A 14687-nucleotide genomic window follows, 5' to 3' on the forward strand; every position below is an offset into this window, starting at 1 on the left:
ACATACTCGTGGACAGTTGATGATGGCACAAAAACAATTAGTAAAATAATAGCTTTTGCTGCTGTTGTTGTTGTTCTTTTTTTAAATAATGTATCAAACAAAAAGTTCCCAATCCCTAGTTTGGCACTCAAACTTTTTCTTTCAAGACAGAATGTCACAAATTACTCTTTGACTGGTAATTATATCACATAATTGAACTGCTAATATTTGGCATGTGTGTGTGTGTACATAAATTCATATCTATGCACTTAAATTTCTCAGAGCTACACAGGACTTTTATTCTGATCTGATGACGTGACGTCATCAAGGCTGCGTCGCGCTGTAATTCGGTTGATGGGAAGAGTGAACATTTTATTTTATAAATATATAAGATGAATAAGACGAATATAAGTATGCAGTGACAATTTAATGAACAACAGATGGCAGTAATGCAACGTTTTGGATGCCAACTGCCCTAAAACACGAAGAAGTGATTCGGTTGGGGAAAGGTTAGTATTTTTAAGCTTTTAAGAGTGTTTAACTTAAATGATACCAACGGGTCAGTCAATTTTATAGTTTTTACAAACGATATAAAATTAATTAATTATTATTGAATGTGTAATGCTTTACCTAGAATTAACGAACGTTATGTTTGTTTGTCAGTAATGCGCATTCAAACACGAGTAACAGAAAACGCGCTCCATATCGTGACCAGTTTGTCAGTAACACGAATTAGGCCACTGGCAAGTAGTGATGGAGAGAAACTGAGATTTTGGAAATTGAGTCTGACGAATTTCTCCTCAAAATGTTTCAAACATGACCGTTTTTTTTTTCTTTTACATATTCTCACATATTACGGTTTCACTCCTTGTTCTTTTCATCACATCTCTGGACAACATGTTCCATTCATTTGCTACAATTTTAACAATAACTTATAAACTTTTAAAGACAGCCTTACTGTGATCTATGAGGTTGTTGTTAACAGTATTTGGTTGTGTTGGTAGTCAGCCCACAACTTAATTTTAAAATGTTCAACTTTCATGAAGTACTCTAATCATATACCTAATTAATCATTGATATAAGTGACTGTGCCATTTTTTTCATATACTTATTTGTCCTTTATTTGTTATGCTAGTTTTGAGGTGTTTATTTCTATGATCTTTCTTTCTCTCTGATTGACTCTTACAGTGCACTGAAGATCACTAGAGCTGATTGAGATGCACACAGATTTAGTTTGGATTTATTTTTCCTCCTGTAAATTATTCTCATCTTTATCATTTCAGAGTGTCCAAACACAGAAAAACTGCTGGTCTACGTGACACTGTTTTAAAGATGGCGTTTCTTAACGCATTTATGGCTTTTATTAAAGAGAGAGAAAGTGAAGACATGAAGATTGAGGAAGCATTCAGAGTGAAACAAGAAGATACTGAGGAACAAACGAAGATGGTGTTTATTAAAGAGAGGGAGATTGAAGGAGCATTCGGTGTAAAACAAGAAGGTACTGGGGAACAAACAGGGTGGTTTCATTCTCAAAGCTGAACTATTTTGTCCTACGTTGTACGTTCTCAGTTCATTTGCTGTTTGCAGGGGTTTTTGTTCTCTGTCTGCTCTCCTGGGTAGGGTTGCGTTATTTCTTAAATTGGAACATAACGTAGACATTAGAGGCTTAGTAACTAACTAGTAGGGCTGGGTATCGTAACAAAATGTTCGCTACTGATACCTTGACTTCGATAGGCTACCTGTTCCTGAACGATACTTTTTTTCGATACCAATTTTATGTAACCAGTTTTAACAATGTAATATTACCTAAATTTATATTTTATTTTTTCAGTTTGATGACTTTTTCACACTGACAATTTTAAGTACCGGTATGTAAAAAAGCACCAATGCTAAAGTTTTCTGTTTCCTAATCATTAAATAACATGTATTCTTTACTTCAATGAGCTCATTGTTTCTGCCTTATCTTAATGCAGTGTTTAACAATGAAACTGAATGAAAATGATTTGAAATGCATAACACTGTCACCTCTGATAACAGATCACTCTAAAATTGTAATTTAGAAACATGCATTTTCTGTAAAGCTGCTTTGAAATTATCTGTATTGTGAAAAATGCTATGCATACAAATGTGAATTAAATCAAATATAGGTTACTTGGGGGTGGGATTTATGCCTCGCGCTTAGCACACATAAAGCTTGCCGCAAAGCACTGGCAACAGTAGCTCAAGCATTATGGATGTGTCGGGAAACAATAGCAAGGATATATTTTAATTGTTTATTAATAAACAAGTTTTTAATAAGTGTACTGGCTGCAAATATGATTATGGCGATGCTGACTCGTCGGTCCTGCTGTCGTGAATGCGTGCGGCTATATGGATTAGGTATAGGTAATCAAACTATTTATTTCTAATTCTAGACATATTTTGACCGTCTATAGCAGTGTTTCTCAAACTTTTTCAGCCCAAGGACCACTTTATCTTCCTTTTTTTTCTGAGAACCACCTAACAAAATCCCACTCTAACATGCCCCCAAAAAACAACAAAATTGTAAGGATAAGCTAAATTTAAGTTTAATATGCAACTGTTTCAAGTCAAAAACTAATAATTATCCAAACACAAATGCAATAATATGATCAGAAAAATATGAACTGCAATTAAACGTACTGTAACAGCCTAGGTCCCACTTAATGTCAATAATAATGTCTTAATGTCTCAATCACAACTTCAATCAAAACTATTCATGTGATGCCACTGTGCAATAGACAGCATATTTAATGTAGCCTATAAATTAATGAATATGTGGATAATGGATAATGTCATCATACTTGTAGTAGTGCTATCGTCGCATAATAGTTTGGTTGTAAAATGTATTACCTGAATGAAATGCACTCGAATGTCTCGTTGTGTGGAATCATTCATTCACAGACAGCCTACGAAGAAGTTCAAACAGATCTTCATCGCTGGCAAAAATGATGCATTTGCAGATATGCTTTCACTAGACTATACTCTAGGTCAGGGCAGGGGTGGGCAAACTTTTTGGCTCAAGGGCCACACTGTGTTTTCAAATTTGACAGAGGGCTGACCCAGTGGCAGATTATACCAGCAAATACATTTACGTGGATCACGTAATTTACGTGGTATATTAATTTATATGCTATAGATATCCCCATTTAGCATTGTTATATTTTGGGGTTATTTTTTTATTTAATTTTATATTTATTTTAATTTTATAAATATTGTTTATCCTTAGTATTATTTAATGAGCCTAACAGTAAATTAGAAACAAAACACCAGCAAGTGTACACTGAGTAGAGTAAAAATTAGAGAAGGTTACATTAATTCAACTTTATTAAATCTCCATATGGTAATCAAAATCCACTTAATACACAAACGTCATACATTTGTGAAAAAATAAAATAAAAATAAACAAATTTACCAATTTATTTTAAGTATAATAAATAAAACGTAAAAATCAAAAGCAGATAAGAACATTTATTGAACAAAACCAGTTTAGACGGGAGCGTAGTCGAAAGCCGGGCGATAGGTCGGTAAGCGGAAGCAGTCCAAGAGACAAATACAGAGGAGCAAAGAAACTAAATATCAAATGAAAAACTAAAAAATCAAATGAAAACTAGTCAGGCGTACAAGTGGTTACTAACATTTTTTTTCTCTGTGAGTTTCCAAAAAAGGAAAAAAAAACATTATCGTGCAACAAGGAGCCTTGTTGCGCTTAAGTCGCTGTCTGAAGGAGTGCTGAAATGTCAATGATTCAATCGTGCCAACGTTCTGTTTCCTGGGACATTAGTTATAAATTGCATATGACAAATTACAAAAAACGGTCTGACTCTGAAGCGTGAGCTCTGCAATGCAACCGTTATTTATTCACTGAAACCGATTTAGACAGATCTGCCAACTTGTTTGATGAAGTCTTTGAACAGAAGAGAATTCATTTGTAAATTGAGCATCGCTCATGACCATTAAAAGATACAGCGCGCTTGGAATAAACTACGCATTTAACAACATGTATAGCATTAAAATAAAGTAACGAGAGAAACGTCGCCCAATGTAACAAAGTAAATGTATATCCTACTTTGTTCCTACCATAGATGGGGTACTACCATAGACAGTAAAGGTTACTACCCACCTCTGTTAAGTCACGACAATGCTCTTATTCTGTTGTTTGTCCTAGATGCGCAGTAGGGGGTTTCATTCATGTTAGAGACACCTTGCGTCCCTGACAGGAAAATACACTGCTGCGCGATCTGTGACAGTAGGCGCGCTGTCAATTGTCACATTAGAATTGCAAGATATTCAATATGTAACGATATTCGAAAAAGCAATTTTATGATCGATTTTCAAATTCGACTATTTGAAGATCGCAACTCGTCCCTAGGCTTGATGTCTGTTGCTTTGTGCCATTAAACTGAGATTAACTTGTATTGGTCTCTTTTCTCCTCAGACATTATGCAGCTGAAAGAGGAGAGTCCAGAACTAAATGAAAAAGAAGAAAAAGATCAGTATGAGAAACATGAATTTATAACTGGAGAAAAAATGTCTATTCGCTCTCATACTGGAGGGAGTTTTGATCCACATAGAAACTTTAAAGCCCACATGACGGTTCACTCTGGAGAACAGCCTTTTACCTGTCAACAATGTGGGAAAAGTTTCAACCAGAAAGGAAGCCTTAAACGCCACATGAGAATTCACTCTAGAGTTAAGCCTTACACATGCTCTCAGTGTGGCAAGAGTTTCTGTCGACAAGAACGCTTTATAGTTCACATGAGAATTCACACTAGAGAGAAGCCTTACACATGCTCTCAGTGTGGCAAGAGTTTCTGTCAACAAGAACGCTTTATAGTTCACATGAGAATTCACAATGGAGAGAAGCCTTACATCTGCCAACAGTGTGGGAAGAGTTTTTATCAACAGAGAAACCTTAAATCTCACATGATAGTTCACAGTGGTGAGAAGCCTTTCACCTGCCAACAGTGTGGAGTAAGTATGAGTACAAAACGAAGCCTGAACAGGCACATGAGAATTCACACTGGAGAAAAGCCATTCACCTGCCAGCAGTGTGGAAAGAGTTTCACTCAAAAACAAAGCCTTAAAAAACACATGCAAGCTCACACTGGAGAGAAGCCTTTCATTTGCCCGAAGTGTGGAAAGAGTTACACTCTAAAAGAAAGTCTTAAGGCACATATAAGAATTCACACTGGAGAGAGTCCTTACATCTGCCAACAGTGTGGAAAGAGTTACACTAGCAAAGGAAACCTTGATGTCCACATGAGACTTCACACTGGAGAAAGGCCTTTTACCTGCCAACAATGTGGAAAAAGTTATATTCAAAATGGAGCCCTTAAAAGCCACATGAGAATTCACACTGGAGAGAAGCCTTTCACTTGCTCTCAGTGTGGAAAGAGTTTCTGCCAACAAGCAGGCTTTATAGTCCACATGAGAATTCATACTGGAGAGAAGCCTTTTACCTGCCAACAATGTGGAAAAGGTTTCATTAAAAAAGAAGCCCTTGTAGTCCACATGAGAATTCACACTGGAGAGAAACCTTACACATGCTCTCAATGTGGGAAGAGTTTTGATCAACATAGAAACCTTAAAGCTCACATGACAGTTCACACTGGAGAGAAGCCTTTCATTTGCCAACAGTGTGGAAAGCATTTCTCTAAAAAAGGAAACCTTGAAGTCCACATGAGAGTTCACACTGGAGAAAAGCCATTCATATGCCCTCGGTGTGGAAAGAGTTTCGATCAGCAAGGAAACCTTACAGTCCATATGAGAGTTCACACTGGAGAGAAGCCTTTCGTCTGCCAGCAATGTGGAAAAATTTTCGCAAAAAAACAAAGTCTTGAACTCCACATGTGCGTTCACACTGGAAAGAAGCCTTACACATGCCTTCAGTGTGGCAAGGGTTTCCTTCAAAAAGGAGGTTTTATAGTCCACATGAGAATTCACACGGGAGAAAAGCCGTTCACATGTAATCAGTGTGGAAATAGTTTCAGACGTAAAATATTCCTTAATAAACACATGAGAATTCATTTATGAGAGAACATTATGTCATCAGTGTGGAATGAGTTTCACAGACTAGAAACAATTATGAATCGTGTAATTGCTCACATTGGAGAGAAGCCTATCAATCAATCACTGAGGAAAGAGTTTCTGATCTAAAGGAAATTTTAACGGTCACATGAAGCTTCACAGTGGAGAGAATGCCTATTCTCATTGGTTTGTCTTGTCATGTGATACTCAGAGGTTTGTCATTGGCTCATTGTTTAATTGTTCCCAGGTGTAACTTGTTAATCATTTAAAGGGCATATTGCAGGTTAGAGGACCCAACGAGTCAATGCATAGAAAAACAATCTAGGAACTAGATTTTCTTTAAAATATACGCATAAACACGCTATAGAAGCTTCTGCAGTCGTTTTTGTGAGAAAATTTTACTTCCGCGTCTGAAAATGGGCGTGGCGGGCGTGACGCAATGAGCGGGAGAGCCGTCGATTCACACAACAGGAAAACAATGGATCGCAATGACATTTCGGACGCTGAGGAAATACTCGTATGACGGATCAAGCCATAAAGTTATGAGCCTGCTATGCTAAAGAGATCAGGGACAGGCCAGGATAATGTCAGACAGAATGGTCAGAGAAAAATTGAGCTGTGATGTGAGGAGAACCAGTGGAGAACAGGACAGGTGCCTTTTAGGTGAGAGACGTGCTTATAGTATACACGTTCGCTAACGATATACACTGTGCTCACAATATTGTACAGATTATTATGATCCTATAACAGGCCAGCAGACATAAGTATGTTTAGGGTAGATTTATATACTATTAAATGTATAAAAACTTTACTTGAGTAGCCTATAATATTTCTATACTAAAAGCATAGGCTATACTCGGGTAAATTTTTAATACATATTTTTCACCTAGGTTATAACATAAACAGAACATTAAAGATTTGAGTATTTAAACAACCAATTTTGTTTTTCAATTATAAGTTCTATTTAGGGCATGACGTGACTAAGTTACCTATATAACACTATTTGATGCCATTGGTAGTATACCACGATCAATATTCTTGCTTCGGCATACCATGTTGAACTCCATCATATCGCCGGGATGCTAATCATTTGATCTGAAGTGAACGCTACACACGACCGCGTTTCCCGAGCCGATGCAGAGGAGAAATCCCGTCTCTTCACCTGCTCAACCCGCACCAGGAACGAAAGATAGGCTATATAACACCGTCACTTTTATTGTAATGGAAACTTGTGGACTCGATCTTGAAGTCCTGACAGGCTGGAGTTTTTGCAATCTCCACAAACACAATAATTTACCATGACGATGATAAATTAAAATGCAAAAACTAACGAAAGCACACTGACTGACGAGCGCTCTCACTGAACACCAGCCTACTCTCCACTGAGCCGAGGCTGCGGCTTCCTGATATGACGTCAAATGACGCGATGTTGAAAAAAAAGCCGTTTTTACTAGCAGTCCAAGAAACGCTCATTTTATCTTCTAAATTAGTGCCCTTATGTTGTTTTAAAACATTTTAAATCCTGCATTAACTTTTCATATGGTATTTTCATACAAGGTTATCTATAAATTTCGATTTTTTTTTAACCTGCAATATGCTCTTTAACCTTGTGTTTATATTGCCCTCATGCTTCATTTTTCCTTTGTCTACTTTTGTTTGTGTAACCCCTGTTGTTGAGTTTAGTTCATGTTAATGTTCATGTCAAATAGTAATGGGAATTCAAGGCTGGGAATTTGAAAAACATGTGACCAATCAAAGCTTCGGACACACAAGAGTGGAATCAATCTGGGATCAATACAATTCTTTCTAATCTAAATTCATTTGTGCCTAAATTCATGTGTAACCTGGGGTGTATTCCAGAAAGCAAGTTATGTGACATAACTTGGATAGACCTATGTTTAAAGGGGTCCTGAACTGGCTTTTTAAATGTTATTATTTTGTTGTCTGAGGTCAACTTATAACGTTCGCTTGGTTTTTGCATTCAAAAACATCAAAGTGAAAATGAATGAAACATCAAATGGCAACCGGATTCGCCCATACATGTTCGACCCAGAGTCCGTGTGTTGCACAATATTCCTGTCAGATCCAATATAGACGGCACAGCACCGTTCTTTACTCTTAATCGGTCTGCAAATCCAGTCTTGTTGACAAAACAATCCTCAGTGAAATGAAGCGAACAGACGACGATGTTTTACCTCATCAGCTGGAACGTCATTAAAAATAAATTTTATCCATGCAGCCCTATTGGAATCCACAGGAAGCATATGCAGCGACTGTCTTGCACAACAGGCACTGCACAATATTCTGTATTGCTCCATAGTGATCCAGTTTGTCATCACGAGGTAAGCATGTACATGTATGATACTTATGTGTATAATGCGCGAATCGGTGGGCGGGGCTAAACCTGCCGTGGTGAAGCAGGCGTTGATCATCTTCTGTGGGGGTGGTGTTTTATCCTCTTTGTCGTCATAGTTCCCCACTTTTAAAAACGAGTCGTTTTTAGAGGCTGTGTCAATAAAAGCTTTTATTGGACTAACAAGGACGTTTTCAGTTCTGAAACTTACAGGATATTCTTATAATATGATGACCTCTTAGATGTCAAAAGCTCAAGGAAAATTTGATTTCTCAGTTCATCACCCCTTTAAGAGTAAGTAAGCGGATAACCTCAACTTTCGGTTCCAAAAACGGAGGTAACTTTCAGGGTATGTTATTAGTCATAGCAACTCACTCTCTGAACTTAACCTGCTCTGGAGCAGGTTATGTTCCAGAGTTAGTTTGTTTCAGAGAGGTGACGGAGCATGGCGTGCCCTTGATCCAGCATGCTGCTGCTCGTCTTGTCTTCGACGAGCCCAAAAGGTTTCCACATCACTCCTTTGTTCATTTCTCTGCACTGGCTGCCAATCTCTGCTCGCATCAAGTTCAAGACGTTGACACTTGCTTACAGATTGACCTCCTACTTTCATTTGCTCCTACGAGTCTACATCCCTACCAGAAGCCTACGATCGATCAATGAGTGACGGCTCGTGGTACCATCACAAAGAGCCATAAAATCACTCTCTAGAACATTCTCATTCACGGTTCCATCTGCCCATCATCATCTGGAATGCAGAATCCCTGAGAGCATTCAAAAGACAACTAAAAAAACTCCTCTCTTCCATGAACACTTATTATATATATATATATATATATATATATATATATATATATGTCTGGTTTATACTACTCTGAGCAATGTTTGAACTTTGTATTTTGAGCACTTCTTGTGTTGTTATTGCCTCTTCACAAATGACTTGTTTGATTTAGTCCTCAGATGTAAAGCATCTGCTAAATGACTAAATGTAAATGGAGACGATCCAGTGGGTGTGGAAGCACAGATAATATGGATAATAAAAAAATATATAATAGAGTGGCGGGTTTGTCCATTCTATGCTATTCTGTGACAGACCATTTACTAATCTATACATACTGGATACAGTCACAATCATTTTAAATGTTTCTATTTATATAACTTTCAATTTCAGGGTTCCCAAATGTGATTGGGTGCATTGATGGAACCCACATTCCCATTAATGCTCCTTCAGTCAATGAAGGAGACTATGTTAATAGGAAGTCAATCCATAGCATCAATGTGCAGTTGACAATAGATTTTTTGGGTGCTAAATGTTTGGGTGTTTAAACCATTAAATCACCCTCATTACTGGTCCCCACTAACTAGGTAATATGTGATGAAACCCACCTCATCACTAATGTTGAAGCCAAATGGCCAGGGTCTGTACATATTGCCAGAATATTTAGCAAGTCATCATTGTGCCACAAATTTCAACAGGGTATGTTTTGCCTTTCACAAAGTTTTTTTTTTTTTACCTTTATAGGACACTTCAATGGTTACTTGCTGGGGGACAGAAGGTATCTTTGTCATCCCTATTTGACGACACCCTACCCTGAACCTGAGCCTGGACCGAAGGCACAATTCAACCTGGCCCACAGCAGAACACGGGTCAAGGTGGAAATGACCATAAGCATCCTGATGTTTACTTAAAATAAACATCAGGATGCCTATCCTGATTTCATTTTTGGGTGAACTATCCCTGTTAAAGCGATAGTTCAATTAATATTAAGTAATTAATTACTCACCCCCATGCAGTACCAGCACCGTAAGACCTTTGTTCATCATTGGAACACAAATGTTTGAACACAATTTTGATTAAATTTGATAGGTGTATCACTGCTACATAGGCTCCTAAGGGATCGAAACTTTTCCATGTGACTACAGTGGCTCATGTATGAGTTTATCAAGCGACGAGAATACTTTTTGTGCGAAAAAACAAACAAAAATAATTACTTTATTCGACTATTCATTTTCTTCCTTGTAGAGAGTCCTACAGTTCAACAAATTTCCACGACACATGCGCTAGAACTGCATTCTTATTCTACTACTTCAGTTCAGTTCTCGCGCATGCGTCGTGGAAATCTCTTGAACTCTCCTCTCAGGCCTACAAGGAAGAAAAGGAATAGTTGAATAAAGTTGTTATTTTCATTTGTTTTTTCGCACAAAAAGTATTCTCGTCGCTTGATAAACTTATACTTGAGCCACTGTTGTCACATCAGGGGTGTAATTTGCGGGTGGGACATGTCCCCACCACTTTTTAAAAGCTCTCGCGGCACGGATAGCTAACAGTAGAAATAAATAAAACATCTCCAACTGGCAGACCATTCATTTAGTTCGTTTGTAAAATAAAAGAAGCGATCTAGCCCTGAAATACGTTGTTTTTTAAATCAAGTGATTAAAGTGCTCCTTGCCGCCTGCGATCGGTGGCGCGGTTACAGTGTATCTCGTGGCTCACGCACAGTCTTCACATGCATGCACACTTCAATCCGTTTCGGAGACTATTTGTTCGTTCCGGACCCGGTGCAGAGCATGTGAGCGGAGTGGAGTGGGAGAGAGCGGGCGGATCTTGGACAGAGCGCAGAGGGGCATTTTTAAAAGGTTTTCTCCGCAACCACCGCATGAGTCTGAATCCTCAGACATTGTGTTCTGTGCAAACTTGTGTTCTTAAAGTTGAACTCAAAAGAACTGTAGGTAAGGAAAGCAATTTATTTTCTTTCTTTCTTTTTTTATTTTTATTTAAAAAAAGTTTGACCACATAAGCCATTTAATTTGTAATCCATGAGCACTCTGCGCAAAAATTCAGTTATACGAATTTTGGCCTAATAGTTCATTTAGCATACTTTTAAAACATTGATGTAGCCTACAGTAGGCCTATAGCCTGTATATTTTTATTTATATATAATTAGGCCCATTGATTCGTTTAATTTTACAGCATTTTTTTTTATTTGTGCGCGCTGTGCAAAAGTTTAGTTATCAAAATGTTGGCCTAATAGTTAATTTACATTTTTAATTTACTTTTAAAATGTTTATGTAGGCCTTTATTTTAATTTTTTTACATTTTTATTTATACACTTTTTTTTATCTTTATTTATATTATTAGGCCCATTTATTCATTTAATTGTACAGCAGTTTGTGTGTACAATGGAGAGGCTATAAGCCAATTTAAATTTTAATCGTGCGCATTCAGCAAAAAATCAGTTATCAAAATTCTGGCCTAATAGTTAATTTACTTTTAAAACTTTTATGTATATTTTTGTTTATATAATTTTTATTCATATTATTAGGTCAATTTATTCGTTTAATTTTACAGGACTTTCTGTATAGGCTATTTCCACTGGACATGTTGTAAAGTCGGATCTATGTTTTTATTCACGTGTCATGTGATTCATTCATTTATACACATGTCCCACCCACTTTTTAAAACAAAGTTACGCCACTGTGTCACATGGAATATTTTTAAACATTTTCTTCATTGACTTTCTGGGCCGTCAAGTTTCGATCTCTTAGGCAGCCTATGTAGCAGTGATCCACCTCTCAAATTTAATCAAAAATATCTTAATTTGTGTTCCGAAGATGAACGAAGGCCCTATGGGGTTGGTACAGCATGGGGGTGAGTAATTAATGGCTTAATTTTCATTATTGGGTGAACTAATTTTTGGCTTGGCCTCCTTGTGGTTTTGCAAAATCAGATTTAACCACTTTGCAAGAAGGGAAACTGAAAGAGCAAAATCTGGCAAGATAGTTCGCAGACAGCTGACTAAATTGATACATTTTTACGGTGAGTAATTTCAGTATATTTGTCACCATCACCTTTTACCACCAACCAAATTACTCCTCTACTAATGATAATTTCAGCCTCATTCACACCATGAGCATGGTAATGACGCAACTAGTCATTTATTTATTAGATTGTTTATTATTTATGATGCAATTAAAACAATAATAAGTAAATATTAAATTAAGTGTATATATTTTAAATAATAGTTATTATTAGGCATGTATAGTGACATAGGGCCAGTATCAAAGCGACACCCAGTGATATTGTTGCTTGTGGTGTGAAGGGGTCCACATCCTCCTGAAGTTCTGTTGCTGCTGGTGATGATTTACAGTCCGCATAAACGGCACTGAATCTTTGACTAGATTCCTCATAAGCCGTTTGATCACAGGAAGCACTTGTGAATAAATTAATGTTTTAATACACTTTCATGTAAATAAGTTTAATATGATTATATACTTAAGTTAAAAATTGTAATCGTCCTTTAAGTTAATAGTTTGACAGTGTTTTTCTAAATACAGTTTGTACTCAAGAGTTTCAAGTTTAGAGTACATTTATGAGTTAGTTCTTACAGTTTATACTTGGCTATGTTCATAAATTAAAGTAATATCAAAAAAATTTAAGAAGCATTCCTTCCATTTGAGTTTGATAAAATGAAAGTGTTCAGGTTATTTAAGTTACTGCTATGTAATTGTTATATTTTTGTTGTATTGTTTATATTTTAGTATATAGTTAACTTTCAATTTCTTTATCTCTTTTTTCCTGTCTGCATTTGTCTTGTTTGTCAAGTATGTCTTGTCTTGTGTCCCCACTCATGGCCTGCACCTTGTCGTGGTGAGTGGGCTTTCGACTGAGATAGGCCACCTACTGTGTGTTGGAATGTTTGTTGGATCTGGTGTGTAAACAAAATGTTTTATCTGTTTTATCAATACCAGAGACTATTTATATGTCAATATACTGATTAAATAATCATAAAAATGTCATCAACTTATATGTTTCCTTATCCTAGTTGATCTGAGACAATAACATCTTCTGTCTTCCTCCCAGGAGTTTGAAGAATTTTTTTTTTTTAAAGTAATGTATGCTTTCTTTGACAGACAGAAGACTATAAAACTTCATGTAATGTAAGATGGAGGCCTTTTGGTTAAGCCAAAACATTTATATATATATGTATTTGAATATATACAGTATTTATTTATACAAAAATATGCAACCACATACAGGTAGTACCACATACAACTCCTGGCTACATTCACCATGGGGAGAAATTGAAGGATCAATTCAAGGATCCGTATTGCGGCTGTTCAGAAAGTCAAGGTTCAGGTGGAATGGCTGGGGTAAAGCAAGGGGTTTAGAGAAGGAGAGAGAGGAAGAGCTGTGACATAACAGTGTGATGGCTACCCTTTGTACATTAATCACCACATAAAGTATAAAAATTCTGGACTACTTTTGATGCCAAAACTTTTGGTGGGAAATCCAAATCTAGCATCACCCTACTGGTCTTTCAGACAACGGGCAATATTTTTTAAAAACAAATCATTTCCCAGAGGGGTGAAATGAACTCCATCATGAAAAAATTGTCCAGGATCTGAGGATGATGTTCAATCTTTCCTCCAAGAGTACAAACAAAGGTAGACATCACTGTTAATATAGCGGCAGGCTTTGTCTATTTTCTTAAGTGTAGAAGACCTCTACCGGCATCTCTGGGTGATGGCAGAGAAGATGATTTTCAACTGAGGGAACTGCGGATGGAGGTCTTGCAAGTCTTGTTTGATCCCTGCAATGAGATGAATGCTTTTGGTGGTCCCGAGGTCATTTTCCACCACAGTGGACCAACAAGACATCTGGCACAGCTCTTCCTCGAAGACACTGACGAAAGAAGGGGAGGAGATTTCTCCAGACCATGCCACCCCAGCCAAACCACCGGACCTGACCCTGGGCACTCAGACCAAGGTTGTCCGATGGTCTCCCTCGCATGTTTTTCCCCACGGCGAATGTAGCTGTCCCCAATAATTTGGGTCCTGTCGATTGTAAAACTAAAAGAAAACAACATTAACCTTAGGGGAAAAAAGGATGAGGTGTAATATTAAATGTAACTTAAAATATACTTATTTTTTCCATGTTTTATCAAATATAATTATTTAAATGTCAGTGTATTTAGATCTAGATTTATAGCATTCTCAAATGAAAAATTTCATGATGAAATCACAATTCAAGATTTTATTTCTAGATATTTACACATAATTTTTACTTACTCTTGGCCTCTATGGAGGTGAATGATACCTGGTTTGAGGTTGTTCGGTCTCTTAATGTCTTAATGCCATTTTATCTAAAATAAGAAAATGTATAAAAAAAATATTTTATAAAAAATAAGACAATGACTAACAATCCATTCAAATATAAGTTAGGCTATTTCTTCTGTATGAGAAAGCAGAAGGCGTGTTGCATTACTAACTAGTTAGTTGCTAACATATTGAATGCATGTTAACAATAAAG

At 36.9% G+C, this 14687-nt stretch overlaps 1 protein-coding gene across 1 annotated transcript; it reads left to right on the plus strand.

Moving 5' to 3' along the window:
• The first annotated feature begins 318 nt into the window (after positions 1 to 318).
• On the plus strand, positions 319 to 8586 carry LOC120467224 (uncharacterized). Its single transcript, XM_089126906.1, has 3 exons — positions 319 to 488; positions 1349 to 1477; positions 4436 to 8586. The coding sequence occupies exons 1-3, from the start codon at positions 443 to 445 to the stop codon at positions 6031 to 6033; spliced, it is 1773 nt and encodes a 590-aa protein (XP_088983032.1). The 5' UTR covers positions 319 to 442; the 3' UTR covers positions 6034 to 8586.
• Positions 8587 to 14687: the final 6101 nt, after the last annotated feature.

The sequence above is a fragment of the Pimephales promelas genome, chromosome 24, assembly GCF_988280905.1.
Source record: "Pimephales promelas chromosome 24, fPimPro1.hap1.1, whole genome shotgun sequence".
Taxonomy (NCBI): domain Eukaryota; kingdom Metazoa; phylum Chordata; class Actinopteri; order Cypriniformes; family Leuciscidae; genus Pimephales; species Pimephales promelas.

Bases quoted from the DNA above. Each gene is read 5' to 3' on its own strand.
- LOC120467224 (XM_089126906.1), top strand. From the start codon at position 443: ATGCCAACTGCCCTAAAACACGAAGAAGTGATTCGGTTGGGGAAAG. The intron at 489-1,348 runs GTTAGTATTTTT...CTTTTATTAAAG, and splicing joins AGTGATTCGGTTGGGGAAAG to AGAGAGAAAGTGAAGACATG. The intron at 1,478-4,435 runs GTACTGGGGAAC...TTTTCTCCTCAG, and splicing joins ATTCGGTGTAAAACAAGAAG to ACATTATGCAGCTGAAAGAG.